Source organism: Vulpes vulpes, chromosome 7, assembly GCF_048418805.1.
Source record: "Vulpes vulpes isolate BD-2025 chromosome 7, VulVul3, whole genome shotgun sequence".
Lineage (NCBI taxonomy): Eukaryota > Metazoa > Chordata > Mammalia > Carnivora > Canidae > Vulpes > Vulpes vulpes.
This window is the reverse complement of record NC_132786.1, coordinates 113580536-113603945: the sequence shown is the minus strand read 5'-3', so window position 1 is coordinate 113603945 and position 23410 is coordinate 113580536. Positions and strand designations below refer to the sequence as shown.

General features: G+C 39.5%; 1 protein-coding gene across 20 annotated transcripts in view; it reads left to right on the top strand.

Annotated features, from left to right (window-relative positions):
- The window catches only part of ELMO1 (engulfment and cell motility 1), a 672133-nt gene that overhangs the window by 307432 nt on the left and 341291 nt on the right, over positions 1–23410 (top strand). For all 20 annotated transcript variants that reach the window (XM_072764753.1, XM_072764758.1, XM_072764757.1 and 17 more), the window contains 2 exons: positions 3585–3754; positions 14878–14913. In XM_072764753.1, the coding sequence (XP_072620854.1) occupies positions 3585–3754; positions 14878–14913 (206 nt within the window). The remainder of the gene's footprint in view (positions 1–3584; positions 3755–14877; positions 14914–23410) is intronic.

Genomic DNA, 23410 nt, shown 5'->3' with positions numbered 1-23410 from the left:
TGTTACTTATCTTCATCTTTCTTACTTGCTTGTAGATACTTTGGATAGTAACATTAGCATATTCAAACTATATTATTTCACAGTGCATTTTATTGCTTTCCTAAAAAATAATCTGCGCGAAATATACCAAGTGTTACTATTTTCACTCTGCCTATGTGATAAAAACTGTGTCTAACTCTTATTTTCAGTTTCCACTGAAGCCATGTGGTAGGCTAAAAATAAATTTAGAAATTGGGAAAAGCATCTGGCTAAAGTTAAATTGTGGGTACTGTAACTACCACACATTCTTCTTATTGAAAATCACATTAGAGAGGCTTAAAAACTCCTAAACACTTTACCCAGTAACATCCTGAACCTAAACACGGTGACAAGCTCCACAGAAAGCATTGCTGGAGTTGGCCAAACTGTCTTCTGAAGCCTTCTTTTCTACTTACTGGAAATTATAATTCATACTCCTTTTTCCATGGCCACATGATGAGCTGAGACATTTTCGTCTGACTTAGCATTGACTTTACTTTAGTCAGCATGAATGAATGTTAATTTGACCTTTTGAGACCATGGTTTCAGCTGGTTTTTGTAGTTTCTGTTTATCCTGTTACAGTTGCTCATCTGCTGGCCGGGCAGAAAGAGTACACCTTGCCTTCCATAAGGTCTTAGAATTAGAAAGGCTCAGTTTTTTATATCAAGGTCTTCTATAAGCCAAAGAAGAAGTTAGTTCTTTTTTTTTTTTTTTAATCATCATGGGTTCGTGAACAAAATTTCCACAATGTGAGCCACTCCTTGGTAGAAGGTTAGGTGTTTGGCAGGGTGAAGTTTTTTCAGCATCCTTAAAGTCTGTGCTTTTCAAGTAGTGAACTTCACATTCTCAGAATGGTAAATGGTGAGATGGGAAAACCAATATACAAAATATCATAAGATAGAGTCCACCTACAACAGACCTGTTTACATAATCTAAAGAGCAGTGATCATCAGGCCTGAATCATTGGCTTAAAGCCTGAACTTTAAAAATGCTGATGTTTGGGCCTTTTACAGAGAAGCTAGATTATGATTTCTAGAGATGAGGTCCAGGAATCTGCATTTTATTTTATTTGTTTTGTTTTAAAATATTTTTATTTATTTATTTGAGAGAGAGAGAGAGAGAGAGAGAGAGAGAGAGAGAGAGAGACAGACAGAGATAGCAAGTGAGGGGGAGAGGGAGAAACAGGGTCCCTGCTGAGCAGGGAGCTCGATGCAGGCCTCTGTCCCAGGACCCTGGATCATGACCTAAGCCAAAGACAGATAATCAGTTGAGCCACCCAGGCACCCCTGGGGAGTCTGCATTTTGAAGAAGCATTTTATAATTTGGCTGTAGCCCTAAGGGCTAGAACTCATTCTATAAGCAAAATATTTTGGATCTGTAAACCTCACTTGTTAGTAGATTATTTTTTTATTATTTTATGTTTGACTAAAAAATATGGGTCAGCATATGCTAACTCTTTCACTTTTTATACACATACACAAAATGTTAAAAGAAATATAACCGTCTCCATAAAATTTGCTAGGAAGTGTTAGTATACCGTCGAGAAATGAGCAAATGGTGTTATACCATAAAAATGTTCAGTTTTTTCACCTACCTCGGCTGAACTCTCTCTGTCTCCAGGCAGAAGACACACACGCCTACATGGGTACACTTGTGTACACTTGTGCACGCACACACGTGCACACACACTCTTGCTTTAGGTAATGTGCGACTCTGCTGGGTTCCGCCTCTGACCTTGGGCAAGCTACATAACTTCTCTGCACTTCAGTTTCCTGTGTACGATGAAGATGATGAGGACACCTACCAGATAGGATTACTATGTAGATTAAATGAATTGCTTCATGAGGGTATTTGGAATAGTGGCACCACAGGGAACTTCGTTGTTCTTATTACTAGTATTAGCAGCACAAACACGGTTAGCATTGATACTGACAGTGAGGTAATCTTTGAGTACTCCTTATTATCATCGTCAGTACAGCAAATGCAGACTTCCTGCTTGGAGAAAAATGTACTTTTCGAGGAATTCAAAGTGATCCACTTGGGTTAAATATATGTGAATGCCGTAGAGCCGTTTGAACATTTTAGGAACAATCTGTCTTTGAGTGATTTTTAAAAGATACAAACTTGGGATTTAGGCTTTGGGTGACTTGTCAGATAGCTGGGGATCTGTGAATGAGTAGAGAGTTCTTGTTCTCCTGTTTCTTTCTCCCCCCTTCTTTTATTTATTTCTGATGCAAGGTGTCAGTTGTGGTTTTAACTACGATGGGAGACCTCTATGTGTCTCTGATCATGGTCGGGTGAGGGGGCGATTGGGTTTCATTCTGTCTTGGTCCCTGAAGAGGTGGCATTGTTTCCCCGCTGGGTCCCCTGCTCTCCCGGGGCTACTTCCAGGTGACAACACAGAGGGTCCTGGGCAGGGAGGGAAGGGACCTTGGCTGTGCAGCCTGTTGGGGTGGAGAACCTTTGCTGACAATACCTGGTGGATTCCCTTGCTTCACTCTGCAAACTTAACCCCGTTACAGCTCCCTTGGGGCTCCTCGGATAGTTCTAATGAGTTTCTGCTCAGAAGATACCTCACTGTTGGGGACAAATACCCCCATCTTCCCCTTTCTCTGGAATATAACAAGTTTCGAAGGAGAAAGCCAGAGCCCAAGAAGAAGAATCTGAGGATGGCAGTGGCACATTGCGGTTTTGAGTTAAGTAATAAGTGCAACAGATGGTATGTCCATTAGGCGAAAATACAGGCAGAAAAATTTAATATTTTATTTTTCTTCCTGTCTGCCCCAACTGAAAAGTAGATATGAAAACCATGACTGGATGAATGACTAATAAGAACTGCAGGTTATTATCCAGAAGGTCAGCTCCTCCCAATATATTTCCATTCCTTTCTGTCCTGCTTGTAGTAGCCAAGGGCAGATGCCTTAAAAGGAAGTCTAATTTTAGGCAAAGCTGCTAATTTGGTTTCCTAATTATTTTGTTTTATGTTTATGCAGTAATTAGCCAATGCATGTGAAACACATGATGTTGAAAAGTGAAATTTATAAGCACCGTTGTGCTATTGAAAGATTTTCAGTAACTGGGAAAGATCATTTGGGGGTCTCATGAAGCTTTGGAACATGGTGTGTAGGCAGGTGTTAGAGTATTGACTGAACAGGTGAACATGCTGCATACATTTGTGTAATTGCGTAACTAAGCAAATAGCTTTTTGTCATTTGTAGGTAATAATTATACTTAAAAGGTAAACATTTCCCCCCATTTTGGTCTCCTCACTGCCACCCTGGTTCCGTTGGTAGGGCTTTGCTGTTTTTGTGCTCTTGCTTTTCCAAGAGTTGGAAATATGGGCTCTGTCAAGAAGGCAGTTGATTCCCGTCCTCCTGTCCTGATGTTAACAGACATTGCCTGGGGGTGGAGTCATTATGGTTGGAAACCTGCCCGTGGTATAGAGTATGCATGTGGTCTTGTGCTTTTGGCCTCTATATCTTCGTTTTTCAACAAAAGAGTAATTTTTCATCTGTTGTGGTTTCCTCTGTGAACACTCTTTCCCTTTGTTTTTGTCCTTGACAAGGCTCAAAATGCCCAGCAGCTCCATGAACGAATCCAGTCGTCGAGCATGGACGCCAAGCTGGAAGCCTTGAAGGATTTAGCCAGCCTCTCCCGGGATGTCACGTTTGCCCAGGAGTTCATAAATCTCGACGGCATCTCTCTCCTCACGCAGATGGTCGAAAGTGGCACCGAGTAAGCATCTTTTATTGAGACGCTGAGTCTGTCCTATTCTTCCCAGTATTCTGGTTATTTGTTACTTTCCTTGTACTAACAATTTCTAGTTTTGAGGACCAGAAATTGCTCCCCCCCCCCGCCCCCTCAAAAAACTCCTTATGTTTCAAAGTCTTAAGCTAGGTTGAAATAGCATCCTTGAAGTAATCTTAAAGAAGTTATCATTTGAGGGGCCCCTGGGTGGCTCAGTCGGGTAAGCGTGCGACTCTTGATCTCAGCTCAGGTCTTGATCTCGGGGTCGTCGGTTCAAGCTCCACTCTTGGCTCTGCCCGGGGCATGGAGCTAACTTTAAAAAAGTTATCATTTAAATGATGAAATGTAGATCCGTAATTATTTAAAATTTAATACAATAAATATTGTTTCGGTACTGTGTACAAAGAGCGAAAGTTGGTAGAATTTAAAAGATGTGAGCCTTGCCATTACAAAATCTACAGAAGCAGAATTCAGCTGAGGTATGATTCCTTCTGAGGGCTGGGAGTCTAGAGGTTGGACCAGTTGCAGCTCACAGAACCTGACAGAGGGGGTGTCAGTGAATGGGCCTTGAAAGAGTTTGAGTTTCGTCATGATCCCAAAAGGGATGGGCATTTCTCCTTGGGGAGCTCACTTTCTCAAGGTAGGCTTTGCTTCTATGGTTTGACTAGAGAGTATAAGGAGCCAGATGGGGCTAGCTCTTACGTGTGTGGACAGATAAGTCCCCTGACCTCGAGTCCCAGGGTAGAGGCGACAGGGAGCTGCTCATTCCCATATGGTCAGGTGCTCCTGGCATTCACTAGTAGAGCATGTAAGTTAGAGCATGTGAAGATAACATGGTGGTTAATTACACATTAATATTCTAAATTATTGATGGGAAAGTTGGTATAGATAGTTCTGAGGAAAGAGAAAATGCCACTGAGAACTGGGGTTTGAGCCTGGGCAGTTAGCTCTGTCTTCAAGACCTGGTGATTCAAAGAATGAACCGTTGACTGGGCATGTTGCAGATCCATCTTGACCCTCTCCCTTCCTTCATTCTTTTGTTCCTCCATTCTTCCTTCCATCTCCCACATGTGGTTTCTGCAGTTGTCACTAGTGAAAGATTCTTTTTTTATTGGCAATCAAGCTTGGGTGATTTGGAAAGGGTTGACTGTAGACAGGTATCATTTTTTTTTTTTAATGAGGGCTAAAACTCTGCTCATTAAATTTTTGGTGAACATCAGCTTGGAGCAGACCAGGGAAACTCAAATTCTGGGTGTTACTGGAATCTTAGTGTGCCTGCCATACATTGGTGTTGGTGTGAAACCACTCAAGGGAAGTTGAATAAGGTTTTGGATCTAAGGGGCTTGACCCAAGAAAAGGAGAAAATGCTTTATCTGTGTTGAAAGCTCCAGGCTGAGGTCTAGTGTGGAATGTGTCAGATCCCTAATTCCGTGGTACTAATGAGCAGGAGGGTGTGAGCTATGATTATAAACATCTTCAGTCTGTGGATGCTGTCATGTGGTTGCGACACGTGGAAGGTTCTGCTTCCTGCCTGTCACTGATTCTGGTGGGACAGTGAGCCCTGGAGGGTTCAGCCTCAATCACATTCACAGCATATTAAGTGAAAACGTAAAAATGTCCCTACATTTATTACCTGAGTCCCAGCCATTGATGTATCAACATCAAAAGGAATGTACTTGAGCCAGTGGTAACATAACCTGCTAATATGCTGCAGATACCCAAGTATCCGGGGGCTCACACTCTTGAATATTCAGAATGGTATAGTGTTAATGCTTTTAAATTTAGCAGAATTGCGGTCATAATTGCAATTACAATGTTAAATTACACTGAAAGCACTGGTCCCTGTGATTTGTAGCCTGAATAGGGGCTGGGACCTCCAAGGCTGGCAGTTATATATTTTGATAATGAGGAAAAATGCATGTTGGGAGCTTCAGTTTTGTTGTTGTTGTTGTTATTTATTTATTTTCTTAGTCTCCATTATATTTGTTTACTAGTGCTGCCACAACAAAATATCAGACTGGGTAGCTTAAACAACAGACATCTGTTGTCTCACAGTTATGGGGGCTGGCAGTCCAAGATCAAGGTGTTGACAAGGTTGGTTTCTTCTGTGGTCTCCTTGGTCTGCAGAGGACCGCCTCCCTGCTGTGCTCTCACACAGACCTGTGTCTTTGGTCTGTGCACACCCATTTCTGGTGTCTCTTTCTGACTAAATTTCCTTTTCTCAGATGGGATTAGGACACACCCGAATGGTCTCATTTTAACTTGATCATCTCTTTAAAGGCTCTGCCTCTAAATAGTGTCCCATCCTGAGGTACTGGGGGTCAGGGAATCATCATATGAATTCTAAGAGGACACACATTAGTCCATAACACTCAGCAAAGGGACACTGCCCTTTCTGCTTGAAAAGAAAAAGAGTGAAAAGGGATGCTACGCATTTGTCTTGTCAATTGTTACTTATTATCTGTGGCATTGCCTTTCTCTGTAACTCATCTTGACCTGTAGAGGGGCCCCAAAGAACCACTAATTCTCAGACGGGGGGACTGGGGAGGCATCTGAATTCTGTCCCATGTTGCACGTGTATACCCGGAGAGGATGTTGACACTGAACGTACTTTATGTGAACCACAGTGATTGAATTCCTTTTTTTTTAAAGTGTGTTATAGTTATTAGTATTTTAGTTATTTATAATCCGTAAGCCATGTCGATTTGTTCCCATGCAGCCAGGTTTCAGACAAAGGACTCAAGGCCAGATCTTGGGTGAGTTCTGGTGTGCATTTATCTCTTACACTTCCCCACCACATGCTGTTATGGGAAGGAATGGTGTCTGTCTGGATCACCTTTGGTGTCCTCCTCACTATCTTACATCAGTTCAAAGTCCTGCTGCTTTGGGGGATGGAGGAGGGAGGCTCTGGAGCCATGCAGCCTCTTGCCTCCTTCTTCTGGGTCATGCAACTCATCTTAAGAAGCTGCTCATTTGATGCACAGCTATTTTTAGATCTTTTCAGATTAAAAAAGATAAGAGAAAGACATTTTTCTTATAAGAAAACCTGGCTTCTCAATTAAACTTAGAGCAAGACTTTAATTAATTAACAGAAAACTTTGGGAATAGAAACTGTACAAATTAAAAAGATCCTGCAATTTGGAATGCATTTAGTCATGACTCCTGGGCAGATTTCCAGCTGGGGAAGGCAGAGGTTGCCTAAGCAGGACCTGTGGAAATTTTTAGGAAACACAGAAGAAATGTGGCTGGAATTTTCCCCCTCACTTTGAGTTATAATGAGATTCCAAGATTATTCACCTGCTTGTCATTACTCAAGGCTAAGCTTCTAAAGGTCTCTTTCCCGTTGGTACCAGGAGGGGCCATGGGGCAAAATGAGCAACAAAGGAGCAATGGGAGTGTCACTTTGGCAAGACACAATGTTTGAAACCTGAATTGAATTTTTCCATCCTTGTGGAATTTTGAAATTCCATTCCTAGTTTAAGCTTGAAACATATGCGTATAAGGAAGCAAATAAAGTTGTGGGGAAGCATGTTAGCTCAATCTGGGCAAGGAAATGGTGTCAGGTAAGGAAATTTAAGGAATGGGCAATGTATTTCTTTTAAGTGAGTATTAAGAGATTTCTCAAGGGGTTAATATCCAAAATATATAAAGAGCTCATACAACTCAATAACAAAAAAGAGCCCAGATAAGAAATGGGCAGAGGATCTGAATTAGACATTTTTTTCAGAGAATGCATACAGATGGCCAACAGGTATTTGAAAGATGCTCAACATCACTCATCATCAGGGAAATGCAAATCAAACCACAATGAGGTGTCAACTTACACCTGCCAGAATGACTACTATCAAAAAGAGAAGAATAACAAGTATTGGGGAGCATGTGGAGAACAGTGAACCCTTGTGCATGGTTGGTGGGAATGTAAATTGGTGCAGCCACTCTGGAGACCAGTATGGGGGTTCTCAAAACATTAACATTAAAACTACCATAGGATCCAACAGTTCAACTCCTGGGTATTTATCTGAAGAAAATAAAAATGTTAATTTGAAAAGATACACACATTCCTATGTTTCTTGCAGCATTACTTGCAATAGCCAAGATATTGGGAAACAGCCCTAAACATCTACTGATCATTGATGGATGAATGGATAACGATACAAAATATATGTATAATGGAATACTACTAAGCCATTTGTGACAACATGGAGGGACCTGGAGGGTATTATACTAAATGATAGAAGTCAGACAGAGAAAGGCAAATACCATGTGATTTCACTTCCATGTGGAATCTACAAAACAAAACCAAACCAAACCCAGACTTAACATGACAGGAAATAAATTGGTGGTTGCTAGAGAGGAGGGTAGACAAAACGGGCGGAGAAGATCAAGAAGCACAGACTTCCAAGTCTGAAGTAAATAAGTCACAGTGATGTAATGTACGGCTTGGGGAATGTGGGCACAATAATGTTGTATTAACTTTGTCGGTGACAGATGGTAACAGACACTGTGGTGATTATTTCACAGTGTATACAGATGGGGAATCGCTATGTTGTACACCTGAAACTAACATACTATTCTGTGCCAGTTACATCTCAATAAAAAAAAAGTTCTCTCAGACATGATATATTTTATTTTACTTGAAAGAAAAAAAATCATGCCTGCAACCCTAAGTCTGATATAGCAAATAACACTGCTTTTCTTGGGCTTTCAATAAAACACCATGGTCTTTGTCTATGCCTCTATGCACACAGTCAGTTGGACAGTTTATCCTGTGCCCTTTCAGTGTTCAACAGGAGAACAGGGGAAACATTTCCAAGAACGAAAGGGCAGGATTCTTATAGTTTCCTTCCCACTTGGCTATGTGACAGGAAAATTATGCCGTTGAAATATGAGTAAGCTGTAGCACCACCCTGGGCAGAAAAGTCAAGGGAGAAAAAAAAGTTAAATTCATGTATTTACAAGAAACTCAAGACAGTGTTTTGAATTAGCTTTCTCTCCTTAAAAAAAATATATATATATTATTTAAAAAATAAATATAAGAAAACAGAGGAGGAAAAATAAGAATCACTTATAACCTGCCTTCCCAGAGAGATTTTTTAACATTGTAGTGTATATATCCTTTTTGTACTTCTTTTTAGTACACACACACATGCACAGGCTTTACAAAAGGAGAGTTATAATGTCTACTTGTAGCCTTTCTGTACCTGCCAGTATTTCCATGTAATTAATATTATTTCGGTCAGCACTTTTGCTGTTTGTGTGTTATTTCATTTTAAAGACTTTGTGGAGGTACAGTTGACACCCAGTATACGAATTTGAGGGATGTGCATGGTATGGTTAACCATTCCACTATTGTTGGACATTTACATCGTCTTCTGGTCTTTTTCACGATTGTGAACATTCTTTAATCAGCTTTTCTTTTAGGAAAATCTTTATGAATATTTATCCTGCTGGAGTACAATTCTTGATTCAGAGGATATACACATTTCAAGCTGTTCTTAAAATAAGAACAGGGACGCCCGGGTGGCTCAGTGGTTAAACATCTGCCTTTGGCTCAGGGTGTGGTTCCCGGGATCCGGGATCGAGGCCCGCATCGGGCTCCGTGCGTGGGGCCTGCTTCTCCCTCTGCCTGTGTCTCTGCCTCTCTCTGTGCCTCTCATGAATAAATAAATAAAATCTTAAAAAAAATAAAATAAAAAAAATAAAAAATAAAAACAGCCCTGTAGCTCACTGAAATATCCTCATTTATACTTACCCCTTGTGGAGGAAGCTGTTTGTTTCTAACACCCTGGCCAACACCGGGCTGGTGTTCTCTCAGGGATTCTCGCTTTCCTAAGAAAAATAGCAGTGAGATAGTTGAGGGGTTCTCACTAATCTGGGGAATTTACGAGTGCTTTTTATTTTTTTGGTTGAAGTCATTTCTCTAGAATTTGGCAGAATCAGGAACAGTGGAAAGAGTCCCAGAGTTTATTTGAGAGATATGTAAAGCTCCTAAATAATTGTCTTAAAGACAATGTTAATTGTTTAAATTACGAGTCCCCTTCACTTCCTATCATACATATGACACAGATGAGGACATTTGGCTGTGCGTATGTGTAGCTGTGTGTGTTTGTGTTTTTAAAAATTGTTGTCATCATTCATTAACACACAGTTTCATATGAAACTTTAATTGTTCGAGTCATTTTCTCCTGGACAGCATCAGAGCTATGACCATTCCTTAGGAAATGTGAAAATTGATGTATGACTTGAATTAAGCACCCAAATGATGTCTTGGCTCTGATGTTGCCTAGTACCCACGGTTTAGAGTGGATTTGCAGATTTTATTCCTTTAGTAAAGTGTATATTATTTGAGTGCTCACGATTTCTGACACTGGGTTAGGCACATGGGAGGAGGTGTGTGTGGGGGGGAGAATCAAAGATGAGTATGACAGTTTGGGACTGAGCGTTTTATGATATTTTATCTTCATGCAAAAAATAACTTTGCTTTTTGAAAGTAACTTTGTTAACCTCCACGGACCTGGATTGTCAGCTCTAACTTAATGCTCTTGTTTCTAAGAATTTAGTGTCTCTTCTAAACCTTGGCTGTTCTGGAAGCTCCAAGCCAGGCCAAGTTGATCAGCGACTCACTGTCTAGCAGCGAAGCACGGGTCACACAGTGCATGTCCTGCACGTCACCTTGGACAGAGGCCACAGGGAGGAGCAAGCAGCTCCCTGGACCAAAAAGAAGCTGCTCTGTGTGGTCTGCGGGCCCCAGCCGTGAAGGCTGCTAGGTCTCCCCAGATCCATCTGGCTGATTTCTTGGATCCTGCAGTTAGCAGAGTGCAGGGAGTTCCAACTGGAACAGCCCTTCTGGGGCCCTGCCAGGAGTTTGCATCACAAACACCCAAGGGGCCAATCATCATGAGCTTTGTCAGCCGCTGTGTGGCAGAAAAATCCCTTCAACTGGATCTTCCTCCTTTCCATCGCTCTTTGCTTTGTCTCTGGGACTTTGTCCATCTGTGCAGCCACACTGCAGCCCAGTCTAAGTTAAGGGTGGGCGATGGTCCAGTGAGGCCAAAGAAAAGATCCGGAAATAGCAATGGAGACACAGGTTTATTGGGGAAACTTATAAACAAGGAGTCTAGAAGCAGTCAACTGGACAAAGCATCTGCTGCTGGGATCTGCACGCAGCAAGCTTTTATAGCACGGCAGCTTAGCCTAGCAACTGGCTGCAGCCTCTCCCTTCTTGCATGGCCAGCCTTCCAAGGAGATGAAGGCCTGCCATCTGGACACCCTTCATTACAAAGGAGACCCTCTGGGTTGAGCATCCCCAGGAGCCCCTGACCCTGAAGGCTGCACAACACATTCTTCTACACATTCTGCTTGATGGGAATATAGAGGGTGATGGGATCTGTACAATTCTCAAGACAGTGATTAGCAGGGACATTCAGAATGTGCTTGCACAAATGAGCTCTGCAGCTTCACTTTGGAAGTGAAAATGGAGATGAGAAGGGGTTACAGAGCCTGTTTAGAGAGGAAATGATCTTCTGCTAGGGAACAGAATGCCATACCTTGGGCTCAGGTGAGAGGCTTCTGGCCAGCCTGAAACATCAACCTTATTATTTTTTTCCTGGTATGTTTCTTTTAAAAAAAAATCGGTATATTGAAAGAAAGAGAGAGAGAAAGAAAGAGACAGAGAACCTCAGGAAAAGAGACTTCATAACGAAAACTTCCTCTTTGTTTATGCTTCATCTGAACCCAAAGTGAGGAAGTTGAGAAGAAGAAGCACTAGTCAGGGAGGAACTCTCAAGGCCAGAAGAGTCTGCTGCGGCAAGTGGAACACACATAAAAACCTAAAGGTGCTCAGGCCCCAGGCCAGAAAGCTGTTGTGCAAATTTGCGGGGATAGCTTTGTATATTCTAGACCCACACGAGCACACACAGGGGCACAGATACACACACCTCTGCCCCCACATACACACTTATTTTGAACCAGTCTGTTAAACAATAAACTGAAGCATATTAAAATTTTTAAGAATTTATTTGAGCAAAAATCAATTAGAAGGGGGTCAGTGCCGAACTGAAAATGGTTAGGAGTGCTGCACCCACAGGGGCCAAGAAAAGGACTTTTATAGAGAAGAAGAGGAAGCAAAGCAAAGCAATTGTTTGATTGGCTGCAGCGTAAAGCCTAGCTGGATATTTGTGATTGATTGTCCATAGGTTTCGGGGTTTTTTGGTAACCCTGTGGCATTCACGGGCTTAGATTTTGTCTTGTTTATATAGGCCCCTGGCCTTGGGACAACCTCAGTTAACGGCCTCCTTGCTTAATTAACTCAACAGTTCTGTGCTTACTGGAGGAGTTTCCAGATCAAGTTTCACACTTGTCTGTGTTGTGTCCTTGAACACAGAGCTCTAACTTCAGAAAGCACCTTGCACCAGTCTGCCCTGTCTTTATCTCGCTCCGTGTGGAACTAGTCCTGAGTGGTTCCTTTTCTCTCATGATGTCGGCACGTTTTAAGATTATAGTTCAGCCACTTTCAGAATATACTACAATTTGGGTTTGTTAAAAGGCAATTCATTACAGGTGATTTTTAGGAAGAGATAAAAGCCTGGCTCTCATACAGATAGAAGAATGAGCATGTGTTAAAACAATTTTACTCATGTGATGTGAGGGAATTAGGCAGATGTTTTAAGGGTTTCAAAAGAAAAGCCAAAAGGGCACCAGTTTCTCTGGAGCAAAGGGTTTTGGAAATGAATTGCAAATGAAGGCAAAGCTGGCTTTTCACCTGTAAGGAGGAAGTCCATTAAATCACTACAAGATAGGACAAAATATACATATTCATCAATTAGCTACAACTTAGAGACAACCTGGCTGTCATCTGATAACTCAGAAGGATATGCACAGCTTCCCACTGGAACATGATTTTTTTTTTCCTACAGGCTTATCCTGTATTGCTTTTTGTTGTAAACCCATATTACTCATCTTTGGCTGGAATATCACAGCTGCCTTGTGGTTATTATTTTTTTTTTCATTGCATCCTGTTGATGGCACATGATGTCTGTCTTATTCCTGGTTTCACTGTGGCCAATTAAGAGAGTGTGTTCCAAGGGTCTCTACTGTAACACTTTTACCCCACTTTGTAATTAATTAATAAATGATTTTGGAGTAGTTAGACCATGGAAGACAGAAAACAGTACAAGTCAGGTTGGTATGCATCCCCCACCCCCACCCCCACCCCCATGAGATGTGGTTCTTGAACAACACCGGCACACCACTCTTTGAAATGTGGACTCAGGGGATCCCTGGGTGGCTCAGCAGTTTGGCGCCTGCCTTTGGCCCAGGGCGCGATCCTGGAGACCCGGGATCGAATCCCACATCGGGCTCCCGGTGCATGGAGCCTGCTTCTCCCTCTGCCTGTGTTTCTGCCTCTCTCTCTCTCTCTCTGTGTGTGTGACTATCATAAATAAATAAAGAAAAAATATTTTAAAAAAATGAAATGTGGACTCATTCGGTCCTGTTTAATTCAGTAAGCTGGAACCTGGGACTGCTGTCATTTATTTGGGTGCTCAGTCTGTTTCAGATCCGGCTGTGGAAGCTTCAAGCAGCCTTCTGTGTCCTTCTGACCTGTCTCCTATTATTCTTGGAACATTTCATTCCTTCCTGGCCCAGTGAGCTGTTCTAGGCTTATCTAGAGCTTTCCTTGCCTCAGTCCTTCTACAAGGAGCCCTATTTCTTTTAGTGGATGGTAGTGTTTGGCCCTTGCAAGAGGACCCAACCCCTGCTCAGGTCTGCCTTCCTGTGGTCACCTACTACTTTCACCCTGAGCAGTGGCTTTTTGAAGGAGGGAGGAGGGAGGGAAGGAAGCTAATGATGTTTTTTTGTTTGTTTTGGTTTTTGTTTTTCACAGGCAGGTAAAGGAAGGGGATGGGGAGGAGGAAGAAGATGGCTATATATGTTTTTACGGACCCCCTGACCCCCCTCCACCCCACCCCACCCCACCTGTGATTTACCAGAGACTAGATCTGATCTCCTTGTGGTCAGTTAGGTTTCTGAAGTGGTTACATTTTATGTGGATGAAAATGAAACTTAACTTCTTCTGAAGAGCCAAATCATTCATCAACCACTTACTGAGAATTTCTCTTCCATGTGCCTGACATTATGATACTGAGTCCCAGTGCTAAGACCCTGCCTTTAGGAAGCTGGAAGGTCAGTGAGATGTCCTACCTAAGTCATACGGTTAATGTTTCTCTCAGCGAGTGCAGGTGTGAATGCCACCCTCAACCTGGTCAAGGAAGGGAAATCAGAAGTCAGGAAGGCTTCCCAGAGGAGAATTCACTAGAATCTGGTGAGTTTGGAGTAGGACTTAGCTAGTTGGTCAGGCTGCTTAGCAGGGAAGAGTATTCAAAACGGAAAAATTTGGCAGATTGGAGGGATGGTAAGTGGTTTGATAGGATGAACATGACTTGTTTTCTTATCTTCTTGACCCCAGTTTTTGTAAGAAGCATAGTTGTCCTTTCTTGCAGACAAGATTTGTCTATTGCACATTTTCTTTTTTGCAGGCTACCATCACAGAGTCCCATTTGTTGTCCAAGACTATTGAAGTATCTTGGGATGTCTTACCTGCAAAGAGGCAGCAATCTTTTCTCAAGAAAAGGCAAAGTAGAATTAGTGGGCATTTTCCCAAACGAAGATAATCCATTATTTCTTCATTGTTGAGCATATACTTAAGAACTGGCCTAAGTAACTTTTGGCTCCATGTTTTTCTCTTTGAAAATGTACCCATTCAAAAAAAAATGAAAGAAAGAAAGAAAATGTACCCATTCTTGTATCTAGGAATTTTCTCCCCATTGAACACATACCCATTCTGATCCAAATGGAGTGTTCTGGTTGTGTTTACTCTTAAGTCAATGCAGTGGCTTGGTGATAGTAGTTTAACTCTTGTCTTTTGATTGTTCTTTTCACTGGAGAACACCAATTTCTTACCTTGAATAATGTTTTGAAGTGAAAAACATCCTTTACATCATGGCAGTTAAATCTCCCCCATATCTAATCCTGAGCTTTCTTCAAGATATGTTCTTTGTAAAAATTATTGCTTTCAAACATGCTTCTCATATGGTTTCTTTCAAATTTTGCAGACGATACCAGAAATTGCAGAAGATCATGAAGCCTTGGTAAGAATTTATGATCAATTAATATAGATGATGTAACACTTCCTTCTTCTCTTCATAATTGAACTCTGTCCTCTGACTGATTATATAACTATGCATCTAGATATTTTGAGTAAGTGAATTTTTTTTGCTTCTTTGATGTTCTTATTAACAGGTTCTTCAAAAATTTATCCCCCCTCCTGCTTTTTTCTCTGCTTTGTGGTAGAAAGGATACTTTATGTTTGTTGCCACAAAATGATTACATCAGAGTTGCTATCCTCTTCCTGGAAGAAAGCTAGGCATAATTTTATGTATTACTTTAAACAAAAACTCCCTTTTTTGTGGCCTGTGTGATGTTCAAAGTCAAAAATCTTTGATTTTCTTCAATGGCTCAGTATGAAAAAGATACACATTAGAAAAAATTCAGGATTGAAGTATGGAATGAAAATTATTTACTCGTAGTCTCAGGAAGTGCTCAGTCACCTATCAGGTGAATTGCATGATAATTGTGTTTGGAGATCTCAGAACTTCTTTTCTCAGAGTTTTTCCTCGTCAGTGCGTTTCTTATCCACTAAACAAGGTGAGTCCAAATAGAGTCTCACAAACCCTCTGCAGTAGGCAGAACAAATTTCCATTTTGCCAAGTTGTTAGGCAGATAATTTCAATTTAAGGAGCAAGACTGAACAGCATCTGAAAATGTGCACCTTAGTTTTTGAGTCTTCAGAGAAAATTCTGATCGCCTTCAGGGTCTAATACTGGTCTTGAGTTATTCATCTTCTTCTCCCCTTCCCACATAGAAAAAAAGTGTACACTCTTTAGTTATCAAATCCTAATAAAGCAGAAAGCACTGTTGAGTTTTTAGGTTAGGTTTTTAAAATATTTTTTGGTATGTAAATTTAATAAAGTAGAAATACTTAATGGTAATGGCAGCAGAAACCATCTTTTATGAAGGTTTACTCTGTTCTGGGCACTGTCTAAATGTTTACACTCATTACCTTTGATTCATACTTGTATCCACCACACGAGATCAGTATAATGAGAATTATCTCCTTGATGCAGTAATTAAAAATCAGGTGGTGGAACTGGGATTCAAACTGAGTTTTTCTCTGACAACCTCGTACAACTTGCTAACATAGAGGAATTTGGAGGCTCTGAAGCCAAAGTAATTTCTTAAGCTTTATCTGCCAATAGTTTTAATCTTTTGGTATGTAGGGATGCTGGAAGTATGCCTACACATGGACCATGGTTTTCACTTATCTAACATAGACAAAATCAGTGCTCAGGGCCTTCATTCTGGTGTTGGCATAATATTTTAATTAGACTTCATACAGATAACAATTATAAAATCTAGACAAAAGATTTTAGTGTAAACAAAAACACCTAAATACAACTATTTGAAGAAACTGGATAGCAACCTAAAGTAGACAGGAAAAGGGAGGTCAATCCTTGAAAGAACAAATGGGCCTTGGATGAGATTTGTGTGTTTGTACTTTTTGCCTGAAGATAACCACTCATCCAGTTAGCATGGGGTGGTTGAAAGCCTCAGTCAGCCCCAAACTATTTCTTCTTAGTAACTTACCAAGACTGAGGCTTATGAGGGAGAATCCATGAAAAAAGGGAAGCTCAGAGGGTATGAGATCCCGTACCTACACATCTACATATACCCGCCTATAAAATCTGCCCAAAGTGGAAGTGTGAATGTACATGTGTGTAAGTGTGTATGTATGTGAGAACCCCAATGGGCCTGGTAAAGACAGCAACTAGAAATGGAAAGAACTGAGAAGAGATTTCAACTGCCACTCACTGCAGAATTTGGAGTTTGATTCTAGCTAGGTTTCTTTCTGCTCTAACAAAACATTCTTCAGAAGAACAAAACTGGATATTGAGACTTGACAATTTTATTCCCAATGTTCAGAGTATAATAAAACATTTATTCCCAATGTTCAGAGTATAATAAAGAAATTACTAGATATATGAAGAATAAGAAAAGATGACCCATTCTTAATAAAAAAGTAAAGTAGTGGAAGCTGAGCCTGAGATGCCCAGGTGTTGGAACTAGCAAATGAAGATTTTAAAGGAACATTTATAAATTAGAAGACAAAAATATTAGTGTGATGAGTGCACAGATGAGAAGTCTTAGCAGAGAAATGGAAACCATAAGGAATAACCAATTGGAAACTATAAAACTGAAAAGTATAATATTTTAAATGTATGGGAGTTGAAGAGGGCAGAAGAAATAGTAAACTTGAAGATGTATCAGCCCAAATTCCCTAGTCTGAAGACTGGGCAAAATGAGTAGTGAGTAATTGATCTGTGAGATGGTAACAGTTGATTTAAAATACATTTAATTGGGGTCTCAGAAAGAGAGGAAAGAGAGAATGAAGCAGAAAAATATTTGGGTTTCCAAAATTTGTTGAAAAACATAAATGTATAGGGTTAAGAAGCTCAGTGATCCTAAGTGGAATAAATAGGAAGAAAACTGTATGTGGAAACATCATAGTCAAACCTCTGAAACTTAAGGATTTATTTACGTATTTTTAGAGAGAAAGAGAGATCGAGTATGAAGGAGGGTGGGGAGGAGAGGGGCAGAGGGAGGGAGAAAGAGAGAATCCCAACTAGATGCTCCGCTGAGTGCAGAGCCGGACATGGGGCTCGGTCCCACAACCCTCATCATGACCTGAGCTGAAGTCAAGAGTCCCACACGCTTAGCTGAGGGAGTCACCGGAGGTGCCCTGAACTTCTGAAATTTAAAAATAAAAGGATTCCTGGAAGGCAGAGAAAAACAGCTTATTACATTAAGAGAGTAAAATAAGAATGAGAGTGGATTTCTCATTAAAACCAGTAGAGGCCAGAGGGCAACATTTTAGAAGTGCCAAAAAAAAAAAAAAAAATCCCCCAAAACACAAACAAAAACTTGTCAAGCCATAATTCTTATCCAGTAAAAATATCTTTTGGAAATGAAGGTGATATAAAGACACTTTTAGATGAAGGAAAATGAAGGTGGTTTGTCGTTAGCAGGCCTGCACTATATAGGAAATATGAAGGAAGTTCTCCAGACTGAAGGGATGTGACACTAGATAGAATTCAAGGTCTATGGAGGGAAATTATAGAGATGTGGATAAATACAAAAGACAAAGTTTTTGTTTTAAAATTTTCTTCTATTTCTGGCATGCTCAGTCTGTTAAGTGTCTCACCCTTGGTTTCAGCTCAGGTCATTATCTCAGGGTGGTGAGATCCTAAAATCCTGGGTCTGAAGCCTATTCAAGATTCTCTCCCTCTCCCTATGCCCCCTCCCACCCCCAAATGCTTTCTTTCAAAAATAAATAAATCTTTAAAAAATTTTTTTTCTCATATTTCTTTAAAAGACATGTGACCATACAAAGCTAAAAGAAGGATAACTCAAAATCCAATAGAGGAATTAAAATGGACTATAAAAAATATTTGCTTACGCAAAAGAAGGTAAGGAAAGAGAAACAGAACAAAACGTAGTTGAGACAAACAGGAAATAAATGATAAATTGACTTAAACCTAATCATATCAATAATCAAGTCTAAATAGATTAATCACTACGATGAAAGGATTACAGATCAAATTTGAAAACACGTGACCCAGACATTTGCTATTTATAAGAGATGTGCTAGAAATGCAAAGGCGCATGTAGTTTGAAAGTTGGAAAATGCATAGGTGTAAATGTGAATAATACATGTGATTGTGAATAATAATAAAACTAAGTTGTTTCATTAATAGCAGAAAAAATAATACTTCAAGAAAATATTTTGTCAGAGATAAGGAAGGATACTTCATAATAAAATGGTTAACTTATTAGGAAGACATAAAAGTGTTAAATGTTTAGTTAATTTAAGATTTCAAAAAGCTTGAGACAAAAACTGACAACTAAAGGGAAAAATAGACAAATTCATAATAATAATTGGATATTTTAACACTGTCTTCTAACTTAGGAAAACTTGGCAAAATCAGGGTATATAGGATTTGATCAACACTAAGGATCTTGGCTTTTTGTATAGAGAGTATCACGTTCAACAGTAGCAGAATATGTACTCTTTTCAAATGCATGGGCAACGTTCCCCAAATAGACCTTATACTAGGCCATGAGAAGTCTCAAGAATCTTCAGATGATTGAAATTATACAGATTATATTCTTTGACCACAAGGAAATTGTATTAGAAATCAGTAACAAAAAATTTGCTGAAAAGCCCCAGATATTTGAAAATTAAAAGACACCCAGGAGTCAGGTAATAAACCCAGGTGAAAATGCAAAATATTTTGAATTGGATGATAATAAAATACAATATAGCAAAACAAAATCTGTGGACATAGCTGAAGCAGTGCTTAGAGGGAAATTACAGCCTTAAGTGCCTATATTGGGAAAGAATGGTTTTAAAAAATCAATGATCTAATTTTCTACCCTAAGAAGGTAGAATAAATAAGTGTGAATTACATAAGTAGGGAAAGGAATAAAAAGAGGACCTATCAGTGAAATAGAAGACATACAAATAATAGAGAAAAAGCCACAACTGATTATTTTTAAGTATTTAGTAGGAAAAAAGAAGAGAAAAATCCAAATATCAATACTAGGAGTAAAAGAGGAAATATTACTATAGGTTACACTGCAGGTAAAGGATTATTGTGAATAACTATATGCCACTAAATTTTAAATTTTAGATATCCAATGTGCCAGCTAATCAGACCATCTAATGAACACTGGTGCAAAAGCCCCTGGCAATGTATTAACAGATAGAATCAAATGATATATAAATAGGATAATACACTGTGGCTAGTAAAGGTGTTTTTTTTTTTTTTTTGTGGCCAGTAAAGGTTTATCCCAGAAATGGTTTAATGTTTGAAAAGCAGTCACTATGATTCAGCATTTAGTAAAACAAAGGCGAAGACTTAAGGAGAAAAATTTTTTTGATAGATACGGAAAATAATTAGAAGATACAGAAAAAGCATTTCATAAATCCAACATCCATTCATAAAGTTCTCAGCAATCTAAGAATAGAAGGAACTTCCTCAATCTGATAATGTGCACCTACAAACAAACAAACAAACAAATGCGTCATACTTAATGTTGGAGGACTGAATTCCTGCCAATCTCTGCCCTCTTAAAAACTGTGGATATAGTAAATATGTTTACTTTATACACTTGTGTTAACATTGTACTAGAGTGTTTAGCTATAGCAATAAGTCAAGAAAGAAAGAAAAGACATAATGATCAGAGAAGAAGGAGTAAAACCAACTCTATTCATAGAAGACATGACTGTCTATGTAGAAAAATCACAAGGAATCTGTAAAGAAACCGTTAGATCTCATAATTTAATTTAACAAGGTTTCAGGATACAGCATCAGTGTATAAAAGTGATGTGTTGTTATACACTAACAGTCAACAACTAGAAAATGAAATTTAAAAAATTCCATTTGCAGAGTGTCACAATCATAAAATTCAAAGAAATAACTTTAACAAGAGACATATAATATCTGTTCACTGAAAAATAAATACATGGCTGAAAGAAATTAAAGACCTAAACAAGAGGAGAATATGCCATTTCCTGGAAGATATAATATTGTTAAGATAGCAGTTCTCCCCAAATAAACCTGTAGGTTCAATGCAGTAGGATTGTTTTTAAGATTTATTTACTTATTATATAGAAGGAGAGAAATCATGAGCCCCAGGAGGGTCAAAGCGGGAGAGAGAGAGAGACAGAGAGAGACAGAGAGAGAGAGGGGAAGCTGACTCTCCACTCAGTGGGAGTCTGACGCTGTGGCTCCATCTCACGACCCTGAGATCATGACCTAAGCCAAAACCAAGAGTTGGCTGCTTAACCTACTGAGCCACCAGGTGCCCCCAATGCAATATGATTTTTTAAAAAGACATTGCAGACCAATCCTAAAACTTAAAGGAAATGTATAGATAGCGCCTAAAATAGCCGACACAGTCTTGAAAAAGCAACAAAGAGAAACCAAGTTGGAGGATTTCATTAGCTGACTTCAAGACTTACTAAAAAGTTATTAACACAGTGTGATACTGGTGTGAGGCGATAGACAGATCAAAGAAATAGAATAGAGCCCAGAATTGATTTGCAGTTAAATTTTTAACAAAGGAGCCAAAAGAACGTTTGCACGCAGAAGGCATGCTATGAAATCTGAAGGCCAAGGGAATATCTAAAGGGTGATTTAGAAATGCATAACCTTTTATGTATATAATGTTTACCATATACAACAGGAAACATTTGGAAAAATTCAAAGGGCAGAGCAGAACTATATTCATTAACTTTGGGCATTAAGGATCTAGTGAGTATGATGGATAGGATTTATCGATAACTTTAAGAAGTGGCCTTAACTTGCATCTTATCTCCCCTTCTGCCTTGGGCATGGCACCCAACCGAAACATTTGGAAGCACTGTTCTTTTATAAATTTAGCAGCTTAAATTGAAATGCCTTGAGATTGGCTGAATTTTGTTGGAATGAAGATGGTCTCTACTGAGTTGATGAGAAACATTTATTTGAATCATTCCAGCACACATGGTGTGTTGGCTGTGACATGGCTCTCGACCAGAATGTAAAGTTTGCAGTCGGCTTAATTTGTGGCAGGCAGTACTGCAAAATCTTTAGCTTAGCACTTTATAAAAAACAAATAAACCAAACAAATAAAAGTGCTCCCGCATGTGCCATGTGGTGGCTTTATACTTGTAACCCTTTTGGCCTTGATCTTGTGCACACAGCCTTGACTTCAGACACAGGGCCTTGGCTCCTGCCTTCTGTCTTTGGAGTCTGTGTCACTCATCTCGGATTTAAAGTAAACATCTATGTCAGGGTTCGATAAGGGCTTTTATAGCTGCATCATTTGAAATTAGGTGATTGAGTCGCTTGGATTTGGAATGCAATAACATGTTAGCATGGACATCTTCTCTTTGCAATTGAGGTTTTGAGGTTGAATTACAAAAAATTCTCTCTTGTGGAAACCTTGTATGCCATCTAACAACCAGCCACAGTGAATTATACTTATGTCTTATGTGCTATAAATACATATGTAGCATATTATATGTGTACATTTTATATTGTAATAATACAACACATGTATTTGATATCTGTTATATATAATGTAAAAATAGAATATATATGATCGAAGAATATATATAGAATATATTAAAATATATCACATGTATAAATAAAATGTTATTAGGTAGTAGTTCTATAAAATTGGAATATAAATAATACAACATTTATATAAACTGTTATTAGATGGACCAAGGGAGCGATCCCTGCTCTGGGCATCTTGGTGTGTGTTCTGGAAGAAGCTTCTCTCACTTACCAGTCATTCACACTGATGGATAACAGCAAAGCATATAAAGGCCTACCTGCAGTTGCAGAAATGGTGCTCCACGTCCTTCACAACCGTGGAGATTGAAATCCTGGCCCCAAAAGCAAAACGTGGATATTTGGAAACCAAATAATACTCTTTCTCTTTCTCTCCATCTTTCCTCCCAAGTCCTTGCATCCTGCCTGAGGAGTCCATGGGCAGAGCTCTGGAGCATTTGAGGAAGTGGGACAATCCCCAGGTGTTACTAAGGCCACTTGGATGATGGGCCCCTTGAGTGGGGAACAGAGTCATTTTGCCTGCTGATAATTAGCAAATATAATTTATTTTTTGTTTCTAAAGCAGTTAAGGAAGACTAATCCTATCTCTGTTCTCAGCTTTAAGTAGCTCTAGGGGATATAAAGTAAGGAGTTGGATTCCAATAGCTTTTTTCTTTGTCATTGTCTGTTTCATTGCTTGTACTGCGAGTGACAACACGAGGCTGTGTTTTGCACTGTATGGAGGCCACGGATGCCATTCTCCGATGTCGATGTCATGTATAATGGGAGTCTTTTAGCCGTTGAGGTCTTTTAACTTGCCACATATATGCAAATGGCAACTATTAGTTACCATGTTTGTTTCCCCCCTTTCTAAGCAAAAAGGACAAAAAATATGCTAATGGTGTTTACCACTCATGCTATAATAAAAAAATACATTAGCTAATATCGTTTACTACTAATACTATACATTATTATGTAATAATATCTTCACAGTAATACTAATGCCAAGACGTTTTATTAATAAATCTTACTAATTGCTTTAATACCTGGCTCTCTTATTTTCCTGAGGCAATTTCCTTTTTTATTTTTTTCCTCTGCATAATCTGACATCTGGATTTTCTTGTGATTCATTGTAGAAAGAGTTGTTTCTGGATTTTCTTTTTCTTTCTTTTCTTTTTTTTTTTTAATTTAATCTTTCTTGATACTCTTTTTAACCCATTTTTCATCTTTCTACTTTTTTTTTTTTTTTTTTTGGTATTCTCCTTCAAGTAAACTTGGGTTTTCCGGTTTGGATATTTTGGGGGGCATGCCATCTAGGGAGAGCCCCTGTAAGATTGGTATTGCCAGTATGTGATTCTGAGAAGCCTTAAAAAAAATGTATTTCTGACCTGAGTGGTTTGGCTCTCCTTGCCTTTTTTTTCTGCCC